The following is a 23539-nucleotide window of genomic DNA, read 5'->3' on the forward strand; positions in this document are numbered from 1 at the left end:
TAACTTGTTGTAAACTTATTTTTGTTCATTCCTTTAATAAATAATAAATTGAGGCAGCAGCCAAGGTATTCTAATAAAAAAATTATCCTTAAAATTTCTGAAAAACAGAAATGCAATGGCAGCACTTTCACACTAGCATGTGCCATTAAATGACAAAATATCCATTAAAACGTTAAAAATTAAAAAAAAAACACTTTATCCTACCTTTTAAAACACAAATACTGTTTCTACAACAAATAAATAGAACATTGCAACTTGCAATATTTATATTAGGCAAGCAATTCATAAACTCAGCAAAGTTGCACAACAAATGCCCAGGACATGCTATTAATGAAGGCAGGACGCAGCTAAATTTGGTTCAGTGAAATCACTTGGCCATGTCTAGCAGACCACAAACTAAAAGCGCATGCTTTATGGCCAAGTGAAATCTAAACCGATTAACTATGTTAAAAAGCCACACAAGAGGATTCTGAGCTTACCTTCATGAAAATCTTCTTCCTCAATATCATTGGCCGAGGGAGAGGAAGGTGGGGAGCCACCAGGGGTGTCGTGGCGGCTGGCAGAATGGTGGGGGGAGCGTTGAGGGGTGGTTCCGCCAGATGAAGATCGGCCTACAGAGATAATTATTATAACTCATACATCTGTTTTATTAATTAGAAATTCACAAAAAAAGTATTCTATATCCAGGGTTGCCACTCAAATCGGGAAAAAAATTCCCTGTGTTTTCCCTCTACATATTATAAACAATATATTAAGAGGACGCCACACCTGAGGAAGAAAATATTCGTCGCAAATTCTCTTCTTCCTTCATTACTAATTTAAAAGAAAGAAAAAGTAAGCCATAAAGTTTCAATTGCTGAAAAAAATACTTAAAAATATTAAAATGCAAACAAATTATTAGAAGAGAACTTCGCCGTAGCGTAATCCTAAGCTATCTTCTCATAATTTATTTTCATTTGTTTAGTTTAAAATTTTCTTTTCAGTATTTGAAACTTTATGGTTTACTCTAATTTTGTCTGAACTCACTTTTTCTACACTTTAAATAAGTAATGAAGGAGAAAGCAAATTTGGGAGGAAAATTTTTGTCCGCGTTATGGTGTCCTCTTAAGAGGAAAAACACAATCATTGTGCTCTTGTATGAGCCATATTGGGATAACTATACTTGCTTAAATTGCTGGAAAAACTTAAGAGAAAAAGGTACAGTCGAACATATTTAAAACAAATAATATAGTGAATGAAATAGTTTAGTATAGCTGAAATATTATCCTTAAATATCCCACTTTTAGAAGTCACCATTTCTTAAAAGACAAAAATAAGAAACAAAATTCCCTGAATTTTCCAGGTTTTCCTTGAGGAGTGGCAACCCTGATAATGAGCTTAAATATTTTACACATAGGGAATTTTTTAGTCATCAAAATAAAAAACTGCAATATTTTCCAATTATGATGGGCATTAAATATAACTGAAATGTTATGATTTATGTTTACTTTGGAAAAAAAAATGCCTGTATTTTTCCTGTATATATATTACACAATACGCTAAGAGGAAACACAACAATTACTGTGCTCTTGTGTGAACTATATTTAGCTAACTATATTTATTAGTTTTAATTGCTGGAAAAGGAACAGCTGAACATACTTAGATAATGCTATAGTAAAAGAAATAGTTTAGTATAGCTGAAATATCATCTTTAAATATCCAATAGATTGCGTTTTGAGTAGTCAAAATTTTTTAAAAGATGAAAAAAAAGGTGATTTTTAAATTTCCCTGAATTTTAAAAATTTGAAAGACCAAATTAAATTTTACTGATTTTTATTTAATATACATACTATCCAGAATATATTAATATAATTACTAGTTCAACAAAGAAATAAAAATTGGCATAGATTCACAGAAAAAGCAAAACACAGAGGAAGAAAAATTTGGACACCTCTATTTCAAGGCACTATACACTTAAAAGTTTTCAATACTGCAACAGAGGTTAATTAAATTTCATTTATATTTAAGGACATGATTTTGCAAAATAAAAAGAAGTCAAAAGGATGACATTCTTTCATTTTTCAAATGAAACACAGGTGCCTTTTGTTTAAACAAAAAATATATTTAGTGCATTTTTCCTGTAAAAAAAAAGAGCAAAACTAAAAACATTTAATTAAACACATTTTGCTTTTAAAGAGACTGTCTTTTGCTATAAGAAAACAAAATAATTTCTACATATAGGAGGGATTGATGAAACAATTTATCAACTCTGAATTTCACTATTTTTAGATGTTTTTAAAATAAAACACTTATTACAAGCCAAGCATAAGTTTTTAGTACTCCTGAAAATACATATACACAAGTAACTGGCTATTAAAGCAATACTTTCAAAAGACTGAAAAGTTAATAAATTCACTTTTGATTATTTACTATAATTATAAGTGCACTAAGAATAAAAAAATAATAAAAAGTTTTGAGAAAAAATTCTAAATCACAAAAGAATTTTCTAATTAGAATGTTTAACATTGCCACACCTCTTTTGCAATTTCTATTCTTACTTGAAGATTTTTTTATTTATAATTAATTTTCCCCACAACATATTTTTGCATGCAAACATATTTTCACAAGTGGGACTCTTCAAGTTGAACCAATTTTTTAAGCAATTGGAAGCAGTAAAAAAAAAAAAGTGATAACAAAAATTCAATCTTCCACAACCCTACTAATCATAACATTCCTTTCGCTGCGCATATTTTCAGGGTTGCCACTGAAAAAAAAAATGAGCAAAATAGTTGTTTTTAGTAGCCTAAAGCATGAAAATAGTTGCCTAAATAAGAACAAAAAATTTTCAATAATATAACTAAAATTTTATTAAAAGACTTATTTGTCATATACCATGATCCATTTAGTCAAGTTGGTTGCAAATATAATTTTTATACAAACGTTAGTGTTCTAGCATTAAATATAAAAAAATTAGTATATTTTCAGACAAAAAGATACTTTTTCATTAAAAAAAACATACTTTATCTAAAAATTTTTCCCTTTTATCAATAATTGATTTACCAAATTCATATATATACATATATTGTGAAAAGTAACTACTCAAATTCGAAATTCACGCATCGTAATATTGTATTAAAAATTGGGTTGTTTAAAATCATTCAGAATTTCGTAGTAATAACCGTTGAACAGGCAATCTAGAAGCAAAATGTAATCCGTGCAAATTAAGAACATTAAAAAGTGATGACTCAAATTTGCAATTGAAAATTTTACACAGTTTTTAAGAAAAAAGAATTCATCGAGTTCAGAAGCTCAGGTGGGCTGCAGGTTGACACCCCAATTTATGCTAAAAAAAAACATAGCTAGGAGTACAGAAAAGTCTCCCAATAGTCTCCTTTTCCTGAAAATAGTTGATTTTTAATACTTTTTTAGCAAAAAAAAAAGTTGTCATAGTTGTCCCTCCCAAGCCAAAAATAGTTACAAATAGTCGCATTTCATATGCCTGTGGCAACCCTGTATTTTCCTTCCACTTATGGAGAGTGAGGTGGTAACTCGGATACGCTGATCATATAAGGGTGAGAAATTAAAATAGGAGCAGAATCAGACAGAAAAAAACCTAAGATGGTGCAGGATATCACTTTCGGCATTGTCTGGTGCAGATTTTCCATCATCAGTAAAGTATGAAAGCTGATACTTTCACTGGCGTGATAATTGAAATAAATTTTTATTGATAAATGCTTTGTTTCCATTGTAATATGAAGAAACTATAAGTAAATATTGAAAAGAGCTAAAAAATATTTGCTTTGGAAAAAAAAAACTAATAAATATTGAGCATGTATACTAAAATATAGATGTATACCTAAGAGAAAATAATGAACATAAAAGATATTTTTTTATGCATGAAGGTATTTTATATCAACAGGGTGAATATCCAAATCTTTCAACAAAATATAAGCACCTTTTAAGCACTATATACATTGACAAAAGGCAAAATAATTTTCAGACTTTACATGATCATGATAAAGTAACTTTTCTTCACTAAAAAAAATCTTTGCTTGATTACATAAGCCACCATAAAAAGATCGAGAGATTTCTTGGTTCGATCTCAGAGGTTGGAAAATGAAACCTGAAATTGAGAATATCTTGCAAAATGTAGCAAAGTTGCACATGAGTGTGCAAGAATTTCACCAAAACCCAGCTCAGCAGACGCACATGGGGATTCACAAGTATTTCATCAAACATGTAAAATGATTGGCAATTTCACAAGCTACAGACCAATGGTATGCAGAAATGCCTCGTGTTCGGATGATTTGTGAAAACGTTGAATTGAACAATGTGAAAACCATGCTTTTGCATGATACGTGGCAAAAATCGGCACGGTAAAGAAAAATATATCATTTCGGAAAAACACCTTTAAAGGCTTTTAAAAAATGAAAATAAGAACCTACACGAATTTTTTAAAAACGCTACGTACCATAATAAATTGTCCCTTATGTTTTTTTCTCCCTTTTTTTAATTAATTTTTTTCTTCTTTTTAACGTGTCACATTTGAGTTTAAGAGAGCTACCGATCAAAAGTTATAATTTTTTCTATAAAAGTTCACTATCAACTACAAAATTTAACATAATGTTAGATTCAATATGAAAAAAAAACCCTGTTTAAACCCTAAATCTTTTCTTATTACATCAGTAAAATAAATGCACACTTTTAAAATAACAGTAACGTATCCGAAAACAATGAATCTTTGCCAAGAGATGAAATCCCAATAAAAACTTTTTAAATGCAGGTTTACAAATGCACTTGCTTACTGCATGCATCGTAAATGCATCATTATAAATAGAATGGATTATTACTATCAGAAAATGTACTATTATAAGCTATAAAGGTAAAAACCACGAAAGAAAATCTTGTTCAAACTAATAAATAGCTAATTTAAAGTCAATTGAATTGATTAATGAAGCAGTCATCAAAACATGAAGGAAACATAAAATGTAAAATTTTTTAAAATATTATGAACAATAAATAATCAAGGAAAAAACAAAAGCAGAAGAATGCTAAATTTACCTTCACGGCATCTTGGGTCAAATCCTTCTTCGACATTTTGTACAAATTGATCTCTCTTCCAAAGCCTTAAAGAAAGAGATCTAATGAAGAGAGGTTGTTAAAAGAAATACTTTTTATACAATAACTCAACAAAAATAAAAAAGAACTTTAATAAAGCAAACAAAATATTTAATAATAGGCAAAATAATAAAAATAAACACTAGCAAAATTTAAATAAAATAAAAATTGAAGTAGCTTGTTAAAAAAGAAGAGAGGTTAATGAAATGTAAATGAATGCTGAAAGAAATACGACTATTTATACTGTAAAGGAAAAGAAAAAAGACGGAAATAACTTGAGATATACATTAAAACAGTCATTTAACTATAGACAAAATAATATTGTATTGAAAATTTGAACAAGGGAAAAAAATGTAAAATTTGGTAAAACAATTATGACACATTTGAATTAATTACTAACATATCCATAATGTAAACTAATGAAAAAGGCCCTATTTTAAAATTTTTTATTCACTATTTGAAGATCGGGCAAAAATGTAATTTTGATAACTCGAGAAGGTTCTAAAATGTTTGTAAATTTCCAATACATATATTGCTATATCTTTTGGCGTAATGCACTTAACCTAAAAAGTAATAATTTTATTGTAACCATTGAAAAAAATTGCGAAGACCGTGCATACATCTTTTTAATTTCAGGAATACATTCAAGACTTTAGATTGATTTTCATATGATAATGCAATATATTGAGTCCCAGGTGTAGGAATACAATAGGTTTCAGCCAAATGAATTCAAATAGGCAGGTTATACCATTACAAAGGGAGTGCATTAGTTAATCTTAAATGCTACGTTTTTAAAAAATTTCACTTTAAAATGTTATGAAATACATAGAATAAAGTATTAAAGAAATAAACTCAATTTAAAACCATTATAATTACAGTTGTTAGTGTCAGTATCATAAATTACAAATGACATTTTAATTTCCATAAAAACAAATCAATGCTAAATGAAAAGTATAATATACATAAATTATATTATAAATGCACTTTTACACTTTTTAATTCCTTAAAAAGAAATCTGCAATTAAAGACAGGTTTAACATACATTTAACTGAACACCTTTCCATATTTGAAAAACTGTGTGAGTGAAGTAAAGACACCTGTAACGTACACGAAAGCGTTCGTGAGAAAATTGTCACCACTGCGGAAATTTTTTTAGTATTGCTCATTATAAACAAAAAAGGGTCAAAATTCTTCTATTCTACCCCAGAGTCAAATTTTTCTACACTGTGGAAAATTTATTAGCATTACTCTTATAAACAAACAATTAAAATTTCCAATTTTGTATTGCAGTTAATATTTTTAAACATCAAGGACATTTTTTGTGTGTTTCTCAGTTAAAACTTAAAAAAAAAGAAAGAAAGAAAGAAAATGAAAAAAAGAAGAGGCTAAAATTCCGCTTTCCTAACTTGCAAGAGAATTTATTTTTCTGCTTCGCACAGCCACACTTCTCCTGCAATTATGTCAAATTGACTTTCAGGCGTGCTGGTATTTTTAAAAATCAACATAGAGTTTTACAAAGTTAAAAAGGTCTTTTATGTACCATTTACTGGTCATACAAGTAGATTATTTAAGCGAATACACAAATTTATCTATTTATTTTCAAGCTCTTCTAGAAGTGATAATTTGTGAAAATCCCCTTTGATTTGTGTGAAAATTCACAAGTGTCAAGATGATTGACACTTAGTACATAAAAATCTGATCATTAGAACAAAAGTTATTCAGGGTGATATCTTTACAATTTTGCGCATGGTAAATAAAACATTACCCCCTACTATATTAGATTCTTTAACCATCAATTTTTTTATAAGCATTAATTGTAAAAATTTAATAAATCATTTAAATTTTTCAGATCTTCTTCACGAAATTAAAAAAAAAAGAAAGAATTATTTAAAACGTAATGATAAATGAATGAATGAGCAACTGTTCAATTAAAAGATCGAAAATTAAACAGTAAGTTTAACAAAAAATATAAAAATCAATAATGATACAAAACAAAGTTATAAGACTAGGTAATTCGGACTTTTATACATTGTATGATATATTAAGCCACAATATTATTTATACATAAATATAGCACAATAGATAAATACAAATAGAAGAAAATTAAGAAAAACAATAAGATTTATTTACTGCGCATAAGTTGCAAGTAAATACAACTCATAAAATAAGTTCAAAATGCAAAAATTACAGAAATATGCAAAAATTACAGAACAATGAAAAAAGGGAAAAAGAATAAAATTAATCAAAAAAAGAAAAATTCTGAAAAAAGGAAAAAAAATTAATAAAAATCCAGAAAATAAAATATATAATCTTTTCATCAACTCACACAATTACAAAAAGATTCTATCTTTTATTTTCCAGAATTTTAAAATTTTTTCCCTCCTTTTTTCGGAATTTTTTTTCATTTTTCATTGTTTTGTAATTTTTCCATGTTTTCTCCACATATTTAAACTTCTATCTGTCTACATATATATATATTATAGTGATAAATATTATGCACATTAAATTAATATATATCATGTTAAGCCATGATATATTAATATATTTTGTCCCTAAAAAATAAAACTAGAAAAGAAGTTACCTTGTTCTAGAGCTTGTACAAACATTCCTAGACTTATCCCAAGCACAATAGGGATCTTGCAGAGCAACACAATCTCTGAAACATTCAATAAACATTCACATGAGTGAGAATGTTTTAAAAAAATAGTATTTGCTATAAATTTAAAATAATTTGTTGGGATAAATATTACAGTTACTTAAAATCATGACAAAAAACAGCCTGATTTACATCTATTTAAAACAGCTTGATTTATATCTATTTTTAAATCCTGTTGACAAGTGAAGTCGAAATTATAAATGCATTAGGTGCTGTAAAGAAAATATTATCAGCGAAGAAAAAAATAAATAAAAACATTATAAAACCTTTCCAAGCACCAGTGAGGAAAACTAGATCAGAAATGTCACGATTAGTTAGATTGCCTGATGAAAATTGATTGTTAACGAAATTACCTTTCAATTCCTCCATATTTCCCTAGGCAATCTAACAGGTTTTAATGATTTTACTCCTGCCTTTATCGATAGTGATTCATTAGACCTCAATAGCATTTTAGTTCTTAACTTGCTTTAATGTGCTGGCAATGTGGTCAGTATTAAGAGTCGGCTAATTTCACATCTCAGCTGGTACCCCTCTCAATGGCGTATGTAGGGTGTGGCAAGTGAGGCATTTTGCCAAGGGCACATTTGAAAAAGGACGCTAAATCGTCTATTTGTTCTCATTTTATTGCTTTTTACTTTCACCATATTGTATAAAAATTAAAATATTTTGCCTCTGTTTAGTTTTGGCTATTGAGAAAATTGATTTTAATATTCCTTAAGGAAAAAAAAAATTAAGACCATATAAAATTATAACCATACGTTCAGCAAACCCTTACATTTCTAATTTAGTAGCAGCCAGGGCTCGAAAAAACTCAGAAATTTTACCCGTCCCCCAGGACGGCTTGTTCGACAATGTACCCGTCCTCCTTTGAAACTAACCCGTAACTTGCAAATAAATAAAAATATAATTTTCTCTTATTTATTACAAACATTTATATAAACTGCACAATGAATTAGAAGTTACTAGGATTACAAATAGTAGGATTACATTATACAGCAATAAAAGAAATACTAGGTTACTAATAGTAACCTAGTATTTCTTTTATGAAAGAATTTAAATGACAAAGGTCAAGTTATCTGGAATGTCAATTTATCCGACGGTATGGAGTTTTTTAAATGAATCAAATAAGACGTTTGCCAGTTCCACAATCTCGCCAATGATTTTTTTGAGGTTTCCTGCACATAAATCTGAAAGGGGTTTTCCATTTTGATAGATGTTCATAATTGCGTTTAACGCTTCTTGTTTAATACCAGTACGTAATGTGTTGCTTTTATAAGTTCATTGCTGAAAAGCCTATTTCAACCGCTGCAGTACTCCCAGACAGAGAAAACACCAATTCCACCATGCGCAGTAAGTTGCTGTAATGTGGGTCATTTTGCTGCATTAGGTCTTTATAAATAGCTTGGGCTCGGAGGGCTGAAATTTTCTGGTGTTCAACGATGTTATGTATCTTAAATTTTAATGACACAAACAAAAATTGAAAATGTATCACGAATATTAAAGGGAAAATGGCCGTCCGAGCGTATGTCGGATTCGAGAAATTCTTTGTCTGCGGGGAATTTTTGACCGCTGAGGACGGGCGGTTTTTCGAGCCCTGGTAGCAGCAATTGCTGTTTATTTTTTAAAATTAAATTTTTTTAATTATAATTTTACAGTGTCTTTACAATTTAAAAACTCATTGAAAAAGTTTTTTTGCAATAACGGACCCTATTTACACAAATTCACAAAAGTGGACCCTGGTTGAAAGAATGTGACTTAACGCTTATTTTATATTCACAAATTATGAGTCATTTTTTCACAATTTTCCTATGCATTAAACTTGTTTGGTTTTTAAAAAAATAAATAAATGTGTTTGTTAACCAGATACTTTTCTCCGGGCAAGTAATAGTTAAAGTAATATAAATATCTAGTTAACATACCCACAAGTTTTGGCATAATGATCACAGTTATAAAGAGGAATAGTTTTGATTTCTTCTCGAGACACCACTACTAATTTTGCATCTGATGGTGTGTGATAAACCATGAGATTTGTGATGGGCGTGTTTTGAAACACTTGGAATTCTTCAATCACAACAGGGATGACCTTGCCAGAAGTCGAGTCACTTCCAGCATTTATGCACTTTAATACTTTACCATTATCTAAAGAAAAAATAAACATTAATAATAAATAAAGAATTTATTTCTTATAACTAAAGATGCAAGCTTGATGGGATGCAAATTATCAGTTCTATTTTTAAAATCCAACATTTTTTAGAGTGCTAAGAGAAATGATTTTTTTCAAAAAAAGTTATAACTTACATTTTAATGGCAACTAGTAATTGAAGTACTAACACTCTAAAGCTTCAAAATTAATAAATGTATAGTTGATATAACATTTTAGAGAATAGCTCAAGAGAAAAACAAAATTTTAAGCATATCCTGATACTTGGGGATAAAAAAATTTAATGTGTACCGTTACGAAAATTCTACCTCATCAACAGAGAGAGCTGTAATTAATCACAAATATTATAAATATATATGATTTGTGAGGCAGACAATTGTTTAGAATGTGAGCCTAACAATTATTATCCACATCAAATTCATTGCACCATTAAAACACTTACAAAACAACAATCAATCTAGTTTTGGAAACCGAAACCAGAAAAATATTCCATACTTTTTTTTAAAGTAATTAGATGTTTGTCAGTTATGCAAAAAGTCGTGAGGCTGACACATTGTTTTCGAAGTATAAAAATGTGTTTAGTGATTAACAGAGAAACATAAACGAGAATAATTTGACTACATTTATATATTTCGTAGCAAAACTTTGTTCAGTTGAATAAAAATATTAATATTTCATAAAATTACAAAAAAAAAAATAATAATAAATTAAAACTCGTTTTTATATTTTTGCTTGCATCGAGTTGTGTTTAATATTTCTATTGTATTTGGGTTCATGTAAAATTTCAGAACTTTCTGCTCATCTTTTGGGAATTTTAGTCCTTCTTAATGCAGCAGACCCGCAATACTACTTATAACTCAGCAACTAACACGCTTACCAACACACACTTAAGAGGACGCCTTACAGCAGGAGAAAATTTTTGTTGAAAATTCTCTTCTTCCTTCATTACTAATTTAAAAGAAAGAAAAAGTAAGCCATGAAGTTTCAATTGTTGAAAAAAATACATCAAAATATTAAAATGCAAACAAATTATGAGAAGAGAACTTCTCTGTAGCGTAATCCTAAGTCATCTTCTCATATTTTATTTTCATTTGTATATTTCAAAATTTTCTTTTCAGTATTTGAAACTTCCATGGCTTACAATAGGTTTGTTTGAACTTACTTTTACTACACTTTAAATCAGTAATGAAGGAGAAAGCAAATTTGGGAGGAAAACTTTCTTCCGCGGTATGGCGTCCTCTCAAGTCACACTCAATATAAAAAATATTTTTTCTCTCTATTTTTTATAACCCAACTAATGTCAATAAAAGAACAGTTGCAAAGCTGAAACCATGCTTTAGAAATATAATAATGCATACCTGTTCCAACATATAGAACATCATAATGCTTTTCATCCGCTGTTTGAATTTGTGGGTCAACTGTTATTTGTGTAAAGCGATACCTAAGGAAAGAGGCATTATTAAAAACATTGAGTTGTCAACAAAGTACATGCCTTTTTTTATTACCTATATTAATGGAAAATAAAACATTTAGTTTAAATATTAAACATTCTTCAACAGTTATCTAATCTTTATAAGAAAATCCTTTAATATTTATTTAATTTTCATACTTAGTTTGAGAAATAAAAAATTTATTAAAAATGAAGATTTAAAAAAGATAAAGTTTAGAATTGTAAATATATTTAACTTTTTGTAAAATATGATGAGCAGACAACTAATTTATTATTATTTTTTTCTTTCAGGTTTTAAAACGCATACAGAAAAACTGGCATAGAAGTTGACTTTTCAAACCCTTAAAATTTCATCAAGATCAGTGAAATTTTATCAAGATCAAAAGGTGACTTATACACCTGTAATAAAGCGTGACATTCATTTATTTCAAAATATCAATGCATTTTAAGCAGTGAGATTAGATATGAATAACTCTATATCGATTTACACCTTTTAAAAAACTATTATTTTTAATAAGCTATAGATAATTCCTTTTACATTTTCTCTCATCATAACTTCTTTATACATTAAGGTTTTTCTTAACAATACTTTAAGTTCCAAAAAAATAAATTTAGAATAGGAAATTATAAGAAAATTTATTCTAGAGTATTTCAAAAAAAATATATGAAAACATTTGAAACCTTCCATAAATCTAGAAAATTTAAGAAAACTACTGAACGTCATCTGTATTAGAATCAATAATGTTAGTGTAGTCATCCCACTCTGCAATGGATTTAATTTTCCTTCTCGTTTGCTGAGTTCCACAAATAATTAGTTGGTTGACTTATACAATGAGTTATATGGTAAATAGAATTTGGCTACTTTAACTATTTCAGATTTATCATTTTTAGATTAGTTAGCAAAGATCATACCTGCCAACATTGGAGAAATAAAATAATGGAGATTCTACTAGCGTCATTTTTTAGGCTAAGAGTAAACTTTTGACATATTGCACATGATCGTGCAAGTCAAAAAGAGAAATTCAAAATTGGAAATAATATAAGCACTTACATTTAGCGAAGTATAATTTTGTATATAAGTCTTAATCTAAAGAAGATTTTTTTAAAAACTATTATTTATAATTATTCAAACTATAAATGCCCAACATATTGCAGTACTGGCAATAGCACCGCCTGTTGAGGAATAAGAGAAGTATTTTTGCCATCAGTGAATATTTTATAGACAAAATTTTTTTTCTTAAATTTCTTCAACAAACATGGAGAAATTTGAGAATATACGGGTAAACAGGAGATAGTAATAAAATACAGGAGTTTTCGTTAAAAAATAGAAGACTTAGCAGGTATGAAAGATTGTGGCAATTAAAAAAAAAAAATAAAAATAGAAACAGCAACTGAAATTGCATCAACACAAAAAATCTCAAATTACTATAACACAGTTGCCACTCGAATCTGTAAAAAAAAATAAAAAAATTCCCTGTGTTTTCCCTGTACATATTATACACAGTACATTAAGAGGAAACACACAAACACTGTCCTGTTTCGTAATCTATATCAGGCTAGCTATACTAGATTTAATTGCTGGAAAAACTTAAAGAAATAGGGAACAGCTGAACATATTAAAACAAATAATGTGTGTAAATATTATCCTTAAATATCCCATAGATTGCATTTTGAGAAGTCGCCATTTCTTAAAAGACGAAAACAAGAAACAGAATTCCTTGTATTTTTCCAGTTTTAAAGAAAAATCAAAATTCCCTGTATTTTCCTTACTTTCCCTGTATTTTCCTTAAGTGATTTTTAGATTCCCTCTATTTTTCAGGTTTTCCCTTTGGAGTGACAAGCCTGATAATGTGCTAAATATTTTACACATAGGGAATTGTAGGGATTTTTCCAGTCATCAAAATAGAAAAACTGCAATATTTTCCAGTTATGATGGGCATTAAATATTAAAACACAACAATTACTGTGCTCTTGTGAAAGCTATATCGGGCTAACTATATTTATTAGTTTTAATTTCTGAAAAACTTAGAGAAAAAAAAAAGGAACAGCTGTACATACTTCAATGCTATAGTAAATGAAATAGTTTACTATAGTTGGAATACCATTCTTAAATATCCCATAGATATTCCCTGTATTTTCCCAGCTCATAAAGAAAAACTCCAAATTCCCTGTTATTTCAGGTGATTTTTAAATTCCCTGTATTTTCAAAGTTTTTCCTGCAGAGTGGCAACTCTGTATAATGTTAATTTATTTCAATTTATTGATTCATGAAGCAGCAACTTGACATGTTTATTCTTAAATTATTCATTTATCAACTAAAGTTTTATTATCTTTTTGATGCATGTAGAAATAACATGATATTTGCCTAAAGTAAGTAAAACCTGCAACCTTCTTTAAACACAATTTAGAATGCAAATAACATATACAGTCAAACCCCGCTATAGTGAACCTTCAAGGGACCGAAATTTCAGTTCACTATAACCGGGAGTTCACTATATCCGTTCCACAGGCAATTTAACTAATGGTTCCCAAACTCCTCCCTTTTATTACACATTATTTAAATAAATGACTGAAAAATATTATGTATTAAGTAGCGAAAAATGTGTTATTTTTTATTACTCTTCGTCTTGCTTACAAAAAAAAAAAAAAAAAAAAAAAAAAAAAAAAAAAAAAAAAAAAANAAAAAAAAATTAGTAATCTTTAGCTGATGAGAAATCCTGACAGAAAATTCATATTGATCCCACTAACACCTTACAGGTGCACTATCTGCTGGGTTTGTTTAGGGATGGGAAAGTGAGATAAAAGAAGCTTATCGCTAAATTCCCCTCTATAGATGGTTTTAAAAATCGGTATATGTATTTATTTTAAAGTAAAAATTTCAAAATTATTACAAATGAAGAAAAAAAATCAGTTGAAGACAGAAAAAAGTTCATTATATCCAACTTCCTTTATTTTTTGGTTCACTATATCCACAAAAAATAACATTATACGTGTACAGCAAGGCACGGGACTAAACACTTAGCTCACTATATCCGGGAGCTCACTATAAACCGTGTTCACTATAACGGGGTTTGACTGTATATTTAAAAAAAAATATATATATTGCTTCGAAACCACATTTTACTGTCAAAAACTATGTAATACAATAAATTCTAAAGTCTTATTTTATATTTAACCCAAAAAAATCAGATTTTTCTAAGTTTAGAATAGTAGATATGTTCATATTTGTCTCATTCTTTTACAATATGTGAGTAAAACTAGGAAATAAAATTTAAAAATTAAAAATAAATATTTATCTACTTGTGTTTACATTGTATTTTTTTTAAACATAAATTAAAAATGCATCAAGTAAATAAAAACAGTTCTCTCAAGTCAAGCACAGTTTGAGAAAATAGAAAGTTCAATAAAATTCACTTACTGGAAGACAGTATGCAAGACAACTGGATGATTCCAAAAAGCTGGTACTGCCCCGTCCATTAAACTGTTACTCTCAATAAAATTGACCGTCACTTCTGGGAGTGTGCGAGAATCGTTGACACACTGACCGGGGCGTGGTTCTGGCACTTTGGTACTTGCTACAGGGAGCCAATTGGCATTGATGTCATCTTGTCCCTTGAATGGACCGTTGAAAGCTTTGAAAACATCTTCTAAACGGAAGGCACATACAGCTGAGCCACTGATACTGTTTCTGTGAAATACACAAAAGAACATTCTTTTAAGAACTTCTGCCACAAAGAGGACTCTTCATAATTAAAAATTAAGCTGCCTGTAATACACCAGCCTAATTGGAAAAATCAACAACATTTCCCAATCATTTTTAGAATGAATGCATTGAGGCCACTTATCTAAGGTTGCACAGTCGGCGAAGAGTAGGGGATTGCGTACTCGTAGCGGACTAATCAACCTGCGAGTATATCCAGGGTATCTGGTACATTTTAGACTTTCAAATTCATGACTTTCCAGGACTAATTCCAAGAATTTTTCACAACTTAATGAAGTTACTATTTTCTCCAACAAAAACACAACAATAAATTTAAAAAAAAGCATTATAATGACATTTCTTCATATTTGTAGATTTTAAATTTAAAAAACAGGGTAAAGAAAGAGTTGAAGCAATAAAATAGCAGAAAAAATAAAAAAGCAATTTTTTTTTTTTTAAAGCAGAATTATACTCTAAAGATACATTTCTTGTTCATCGAAAAGGAAAAAAATAGTCCTCATTTCCCTGTTCTCATTTTGGAATAAAAAAAGTTTGCCAATGACTGGCTTGGTTCAGCTAGAATTTTAAACTGATAAAATAAAAATGAATAATAACAAAAATTCTGAAATCACAGAAGTTTAAAAGATAGTTCGATCTAGAAATGTTTTTTCTTTCATTTTTTGAAAAAACACCTTAATTTTTAAAGGACACGAATAAAAACATTTTATATCTTAATAAAATATGATTCTGAGAGGGGATTTTGTTACACATTCAGATATTTGGTACACCATAAAATGGGAGGGGGGGGGATTCCATTTTAAAAATTAGACTTTTGGGCGACCTAAATAAATAGTTAAAATCATGACAAATTTCATTCAATACTGAAATTCAGGACTTTCAATGATTTCTCATGACTTTCCAGGAGCGCAGAGATCCTGCATCAAGGCCAGCGGAATATATAATTTGAAGGCTCTAATTCATGTAACTTATTTTAAGGTTTGGCTAACATTTAAACAACCACATTTTTATAACCACATTTAATTTTTAGAAGATATGAAGTTTTCATACATAACATGGAGAAAGAGGAATTTAATTTAAAACATGTTCAAATGAACTACTAAATTAACTTTTAAAAAAAATAGACAAAACTTAGCACATTTCATATCACTTAATTAAAAATATATTAACAATATGCAGAAAAAATTAGAAATGAATTTCTTTCAATGAATTTTAAATTTACAAAACACTTGAGGTATGTTGATAATGTTTTTAAAATGAAATTCTAAAAAAATAATATAACTCTATGGCAGGGGTGGGCAAACTTTTTTGGTTGAGAACAAAAAGTAGCGAAAAAAAAATTGGTGGGCTAAGTAAAAGCTTCTAGAAAAAAAAACGACATACAAGTTTTCATTTAAATATTTAATGAGATGAATGAAATTGTGATTTCATTTTTAAAAGTTCCTTATAATGAGATTCGAAGTGAGATGCACTTATATTAAGGAACGAGGCTAAATGTTTGTTTGTTAGTCAACTTCTGAAATGACATTTTCTAAAGCTCATAACTGAAAACACTTGTTTACATATATGAGATGAAGCAAACATAGCACTGATTTTCTGGGCATGAGATATTAAATTTGGGAAACTAGCTTTTGGTAATGATTTGTAAAACTCAAAATTTGACATATTCAAAAACAACTGCTTCTGACGGCACCAATCAAACGGCTATTCAATAAAGATCTTCCGCTTTCAACATTTTACCAATTGAAGCTGTCTATTTTCATCAATTTATGTTTTGCAAAATAAAAATAGAGAAAGTAAGAAGGTCATCACTACTTTGTTAAAAAAGAAAGAACAAAAATAGCTTTAAACAAAGTAGAGAAGAAAATGGATGTATATTGTTCATATTCGCTACTGATTGGCAAGTTAAAATTCGATTCACGGGCCGAATAAACACTTCTGGCGGGCCACAGTTTGCCCACCCCTGCTCTGAGGGAATGATGTTAATCAATAGATTCAGATCTTATTACTGAACAAACTTTGCAAAAGATATTAAAATAAATAAATTATAACATTGACATTATAACATAGAAGATAGAAAAATGAAGAGTAGCAAAATGTATCAGCAAATATAAACTTACGGAGGTGTAGTAAAAACAGCATATATTAATTGAGCTTCTTTACTACCATATTTTCCAGTTACAACATTTGTTGTAGATTCTGAAAAGAAAATATTCAATTGAAATTAAAAAAAAGGCTTCTAGTTAAGTGGCTGCAAATGTGAATAGTTAGTCAATGTTTAGTAACATATATATATATACAGTAGGGAACCAATTATCCGGAACGATCGGGACCATCATTATTCCGGATAACTGATTTTTCCGGTTTTCTGAATCGCTACAAAAAGCCGTTTTTTTATTGTTAAACCCAACTAAAAAAAAATTATATTTGGAAATAATCTTAAAAAGAAAAAACGAAGTAATACACTAATGATTATTTCAAAAATGATAGTAAGGTAAAAATCTTTCCAAAAAGAAAGAAAAATCCTAAAATCTTATGAGGAAAAAATTATTATTATTATTTTTTTTTTTTAAAATGGCAGGAAAATGTATCGAATTTCGTTCCGGTTTTTTGGTTTTCCGATTTCTGGATAACGGGTTCTGTACTGTATATATATTTTGGACAACAGTCACACCAAAAAGATAGAACTTACGAATTTCGTTAAAATAGAAGGGAAACTCTCCCGGTATGGAACAGTTTAGCCTGGCTTTGAGGAATGATGTCCACCTATTTCTGAATTTGTGAGGTCCTCCTTTATCTTTTGTACAAACTCTGGCCACTCTTGAGTACACAGCCTAAAAATAATTAAAAGAAAAAAAAATATCATAGAATTACTATTTTTCCTCAGTTATCTTTTAAATATCGATTAGCTGTTTACATTTATAGATTATCTAGACCAATATTTAAAACTTTTATTCTGGATGTTATACAATGAAACTAAAAGAAAGACATTTAAAAATAAAGATCCTGAATCCCAAAGGAAAATTTAATTTTGAAATTAATGCTATAGTTACATTTGTTCAGCTTTCCTTGAACCCTATGATGCATCAAGTGATGATAGCAGTCCTGAAGGCAAAGCCCCCTAAGTGCCAGAATAAAATCTGATTTTGCTAATTTGGATTTTTTCTTTCGGTAAAACGTCCTCTTAAGCAAATTAAAGAAGATGCATCAATTTGAGCATGACAGGAGGAGGTCAGAAGGTAGAGTTTCAAATGGGAAATTCTTGATCATCTTCTGTCTGATCTTTGGATCACAATCAGTTATATTTCATGTAATATATATCTCCTAAGAGCAGCCTTTTTAGAAAAACATTTCAATGCAGAAGATTCTCATTAAAGTGTTTATTTAAAAACTTGTGGCGAATGCCACCTATCGTAAGAAACTTTAACAGCTCATTTACACCTTTTGATGCGCTCTGTTTAGGCCGATAATATTGTAAATCAATATAATGTTTTCATTGTATTTTCGGCAGTTATTGAAATTGATTTTTAAATATCCTGAGATATTTCAAACAATATGGAAAATTCAAATCGTGCATTTGAGTATTTACATTTTAAGGCAATAATTATATAGAATTTTCGGCAGTTGATTTCTCCATAATTTTTAAATCCGATATTTCTTATATGTTATTATTTATTACAACAACTTAATCTTGAAACGAAACACGTATTTGAGGAGTCTGATTCACGTGATTTCGTCCATCTTTTTTTTTGGCAATTACAACTACGGATTTCACGATGTTTAATTGTGATTATTTACAGGAAGGAAATAATTTGTGCTTTACCCCCGACAAAATACGAGAATATTATCCATAATAAAAGAATATTAAAACTTCAATTAAAAAAAAAAGGGAGTTTTTTGTTATTTTAAATTGGTAACATATATGTTTGTTATTAATAAAACTATCTTGAAAAAAATATTAGTGCTAGCGAGTTTTGTCACAGATAGCTGGAAAAAAGGCTGCTACAAGGGTAATATAATATGAACCAAGAAAAGTCATTGTTTTCATTTGATAACATTGACTAGAAAGATTGATTAATTCAAAGATACAGACATTGTGCCAATTTCTTTGAAATTCATATACACCTTATTTCTCGATAGACTTACTTTTCCACAATTTATATATTCCACAGCAGTTTCTCGGAAAAAGAAATACACAAACTCCTCGTGATGAACTGAACTGACAAAATTTGGTGCTGAAAGACAAAAATTAATTTTTCTAAAAAAATCTCTAAAAATAACATGAGAATGGAAAAGAAAAGTATTTTTGTAATGCATACCATTCAAATGCTTCCAATTAAATTGTTCCGTTCTGAGCGGATCCCGATAGATGAGAGGATCTGCTCCAGTGAATTGAGCTACTGTTGCCACATACAAATCTCCATCTATTCAAAAAATGAATTAATAATCCAAGAGACAAAAACACTAAACTAAATGCAGTTTATTTTAATTTCTTAATTGATAATCTAACATAAATAATTATTTAAACATTAAACTGAAGCAAAAATGTATAGTCCCTTCAAGAAAAAAGAATCAAAAATACCATGACAATGAAATACAAATGGTATTGCACATATGACATTAAAATCTTCTAGTCATTGGCATTGTTGAGGGAAAAGATATGTATATATTCCCCTGAATATCTAGAAATTTCAAAAAGTTCACCTCCCATTAGCTCTCATAAATTTTTTAAGAAAATAAAAATTATAAATTTACATTTCAATTTATCATTAGGAAACAAAAAAAATTATTGATCTTCTTTGCAAATATTTAAAAGACAAATTAAAAATTTTAAATATTTTTTTTTTAATGTGTGAAATTTAGAGAACTAGTGTAACTGTATTGTAATTTCATAATATTCATAATATAGCTTAATAATCATCAGTTACTAATAGCCAGATTTAATTACTTTAACTGTAAGATTGCATCTCACCAAAGGCAATATATGAAATAGCATTATAAACAATGCGAAAACCATGAAAATTTAAAAGTAGTAAAGATCAACAGATTCCCTTGGGCATAAAACCATTCTGTTTGATTATATTTTTAAAAATTCTTTTTGCTTCTTCTCCCCCTTCAACTACTATCATAAACAGTTTACAAACAAACCTTAATTTAGATTACAAACTATTTTACTACCCGAAGACATCTTTTACTTTGAAAATAGTTTTTAGCTAAAATATTTTAAGAAAGAAAATCTATGGTTAACAGACATTATTTTCAAAATAAAATAAAATATTAATTTTGTTCATAATTCAGGGCACTTACATTATTTAAACTCTAGCAAATATATTGTAGTTTTGCTAGTAAATTAACAAACACTGAGTCGACACAAAAGTTAATAAGTGCACACACATTGAATTAGAAGTTACTTTCTTACACAAATTTCAATAAGATGTATAAAAATTCCTGAAAATATTCTTTAAAAATGACAAGATAAATTATGTGGAAATAATGTGGAAGAAATTTTTTTATTAATGTCTAAAAAAGATTAAGTGCGTAACGTAAAACAATTAAACAGTCATGCAGTGCAACACACAGAGTGCCAAACTTTGAAAAATTAAGAGCTATAGCAACAAAGAAAGGTGTCAATTTTTACAAAAATTTATTAACAACTTAGAAAAAGGAAAAATACAACCCAATTTAAATAACTTTAATTCTAATTGCTTTCTTTTTTTAAAATTTTTTTTATAGAGACTAATAAATCACATTGAAAGAATAATAGAATAATGCCGATTAAGTTTCATGAGTGAATTTAATCAGAGGGAACTTTTAAAATTAAATTTCACAGTATGAGAATGATTTAATATTAAAACAAAGGTGATTTCGACATTTTCATTTTTACTGCTTTGAAATGTACACATTCTGCAAGAGCGTTCGCCTTTCAATGAGGTGACCGGGTTCGAATCCCACTGACGGCTGGTCGATACGAATTCTGCACCCGGCTAGCACCGGCCTAAGTGTTAACATAAAATATTCTCAGGGGTAGATGGATCACGGGTTAAGAGTCTCCTTACCGTTGGGCGTACCGTGGAAGGTGTTCATAGTTTTCCTCACTTCCATAGTTCATTGAGAGTTGGGCTTACCATGTAAGGCTTGTTTTCTGAATTGGGTTTAAAATTACAAGGCTACGTAGTTGAACATCAATAGTCATAAACTCAAAATTGGGTCAGCTGTTCAAGGATGATTACAGAATAAAATTTAAAAAAATGCAAGACAGAGCCACAATAATTCGGGGGATAGAATAGAGTGTTTGCATCTTAATAATGACTGATTGTTTCAATTTCTATTCCTGGCTGGCACTGATCACAGCAGTAACAAAAAAATCCCTAGTGGTACATAGATGATGGGTTAGAACTCATTTTATTGACCCAATGAAGGGATGAAAGGCTGAGTCAACCTTGCCAGGTCTGAAGAACGCACCCAAGACCTATGGCACGAGAGTGCGAAGCGTTATCACTCAGCCACTGGGTCTTAAGTTTATAGTATAGCTTCTTACCCTTCAAGTTTATTCTGAAATTAAGATGTCCCGCAGTGGACTGATCATAAAAAACATCATCATAAAGATCCCAGCTTAACACCCAAGTCAAGCATCACTGGCTGCGATCAGTAAACGGGTGGGTGACCTCTCTGATCAGCCTGGCTAGGGACTGAGGATTGGCGGCATCGGTCCTCGTTAAACGGTTTTACTGTAAAGTGCTCGACTTCGTGTGCAGGTCGTTTGGCTGCCAAACCAGGGGAGCCATCTCCTCTGCAGAGGATTAAAACTGTGATGGCGTGTCTTCGGATCATCCTCAGAGATGTTTCCCAGACCGTTGCCAATAACCCATTGCACAGCTCTAGTGCGATGTAAATAAAGTACCTACCTGAAATTAAGACATTGATACATACACGAAACAGCAAATATGCTGTGAATGTAAGAAATTTCACTGAATGATGAATTCAAGAGATCACAGAGACAGAAAAACACATAGATCAGAAGTTATTCAAAGTAGATTGTATTTTTACTTGGTGTTTTGGGGATGGGGTGAGAAGTTTAGGTAGGGAGAATGAAACAGATTGAAAAAATGTAAATAGATTAAAAGTTTTATTATTCTTTTTTTTAAAAATTAAATTTAAACAAAGAAATAAGGGTAGACAGAAGGTCACAATCACAGAACATATTTACTCTACCTTTTCTTTCTTTAATTGATCCTTTTTTATGTTAGCATGGACAGAGGAGAGTAAGATTAAATAAAATAATTTTAATTCGTTTTTGGAAAAAAAAGAAAGAAAAAAAACAACTGAATAAAAGTACAATAATTTTTGGTGGAAAAAAAGGAAATTGAATGGATAATGAAAGAAAAATTCTTAATTAATTTCGACAAGTAAGCAAACTCGAATAATGTAGTCCGATTCAGAGCTGAAAATGGGCATTCACCCTAAAGCTCTGGTATTCAATTTCTTAAGTAATATAACTTGCAGAGCTTGTCATACAGATGTAATGTAATAGAAAAGAAGGTAACATTCTTCACACTTCTAAAAACTCCAGAAAAAATTAATTAAAAAAAAAATGTATATAAATCTGAATTATTGAATTAAAAAACAAGATTTATTAAAACATTTTCAGACTATTATTAAAGCAGGGTCTTTAAACGAACAATTTCTCACATCTTAAAGCTACTAATATTAGGTACATAAAATATAAACAAACAAAAAAATAAATTAATTAAGTATATTATGATTCAGGATTTAAATTAAAAAATTGAGTTGAATTACTTAATTTAGAGTTGCATTTCATTTACAAAAACAGTAACGAAATGTAAAATTAAAATAAATTAATGAAATTTTTTTAAAAAAAATAAATAAGAAAAATAAAATTACTGTAGTAAGTGGTCAACAAAAATTGAAAGTAGGGACAAATGTAAGGCTCTTTTAATTTAATTTTATGTTATACTTTCTATCAACGAGACACTTATGAAATGACTTTTGTTTTCTAAAAATAAATTGAAAATTATTTTAAAAAGTCACAAAAATCGATGTTTCAAAAAAGAAAAATACACTCATATTTATTATTTACCTGCAAATATGGCAGTGCTGTTGTGAGTCGGGTCGTACGGACACAGACCTTCACCAGAAGCCTCTTTCACCATTGTGTAATCAGCATCCTAAATAAAAACAATTCGATAATCAATTCAAACAAATTTAAAAAATACTTTCAAAAAATAAAATTTTTAATACTAAAAGGTGAGACAAACCTGCAAGTAATGCCGACAAAGAGGTTTAAAGGCATTTGTACCACAAACTAAAATTGTGTCCTCAGATTTCCTTGCTAAAACTCTAATATAGTTTTGACATTCTTCCTGTAAAGGTTCAAAAAATATTAAATAAAGTTGCTCTTCTCAAAAGTAACAATAACATGGGTGCAGAATTTATGAA

At 29.2% G+C, this 23539-nt stretch overlaps 1 protein-coding gene across 12 annotated transcripts in view; it reads right to left on the reverse strand.

Annotated features, from left to right (window-relative positions):
- Positions 1 to 23539, reverse strand: part of LOC107456505 (semaphorin-1A) — a 185194-nt gene that overhangs the window by 13749 nt on the left and 147906 nt on the right. For 2 of the 12 annotated variants that reach the window (XM_071180932.1, XM_071180931.1), the window contains exons 6-18: positions 23359 to 23463; positions 23181 to 23268; positions 22295 to 22315; positions 19402 to 19506; positions 19229 to 19317; positions 17775 to 17916; positions 17203 to 17281; positions 14783 to 15052; positions 11273 to 11355; positions 9673 to 9892; positions 7679 to 7753; positions 5041 to 5120; positions 480 to 611 (exon numbers count right to left, since the gene is read on the reverse strand). In XM_071180932.1, coding sequence (XP_071037033.1) covers positions 480 to 611; positions 5041 to 5120; positions 7679 to 7753; positions 9673 to 9892; positions 11273 to 11355; positions 14783 to 15052; positions 17203 to 17281; positions 17775 to 17916; positions 19229 to 19317; positions 19402 to 19506; positions 22295 to 22315; positions 23181 to 23268; positions 23359 to 23463 — 1489 coding nt within the window. The remainder of the gene's footprint in view (positions 1 to 479; positions 612 to 5040; positions 5121 to 7678; positions 7754 to 9672; positions 9893 to 11272; positions 11356 to 14782; positions 15053 to 17202; positions 17282 to 17774; positions 17917 to 19228; positions 19318 to 19401; positions 19507 to 22294; positions 22316 to 23180; positions 23269 to 23358; positions 23464 to 23539) is intronic. The other 10 variants (XM_071180934.1, XM_043048675.2, XM_043048674.2 and 7 more) reach the window with 7 other exon arrangements.

Source organism: Parasteatoda tepidariorum, chromosome 5, assembly GCF_043381705.1.
Source record: "Parasteatoda tepidariorum isolate YZ-2023 chromosome 5, CAS_Ptep_4.0, whole genome shotgun sequence".
NCBI classification, from domain to species: Eukaryota; Metazoa; Arthropoda; class Arachnida; order Araneae; family Theridiidae; genus Parasteatoda; species Parasteatoda tepidariorum.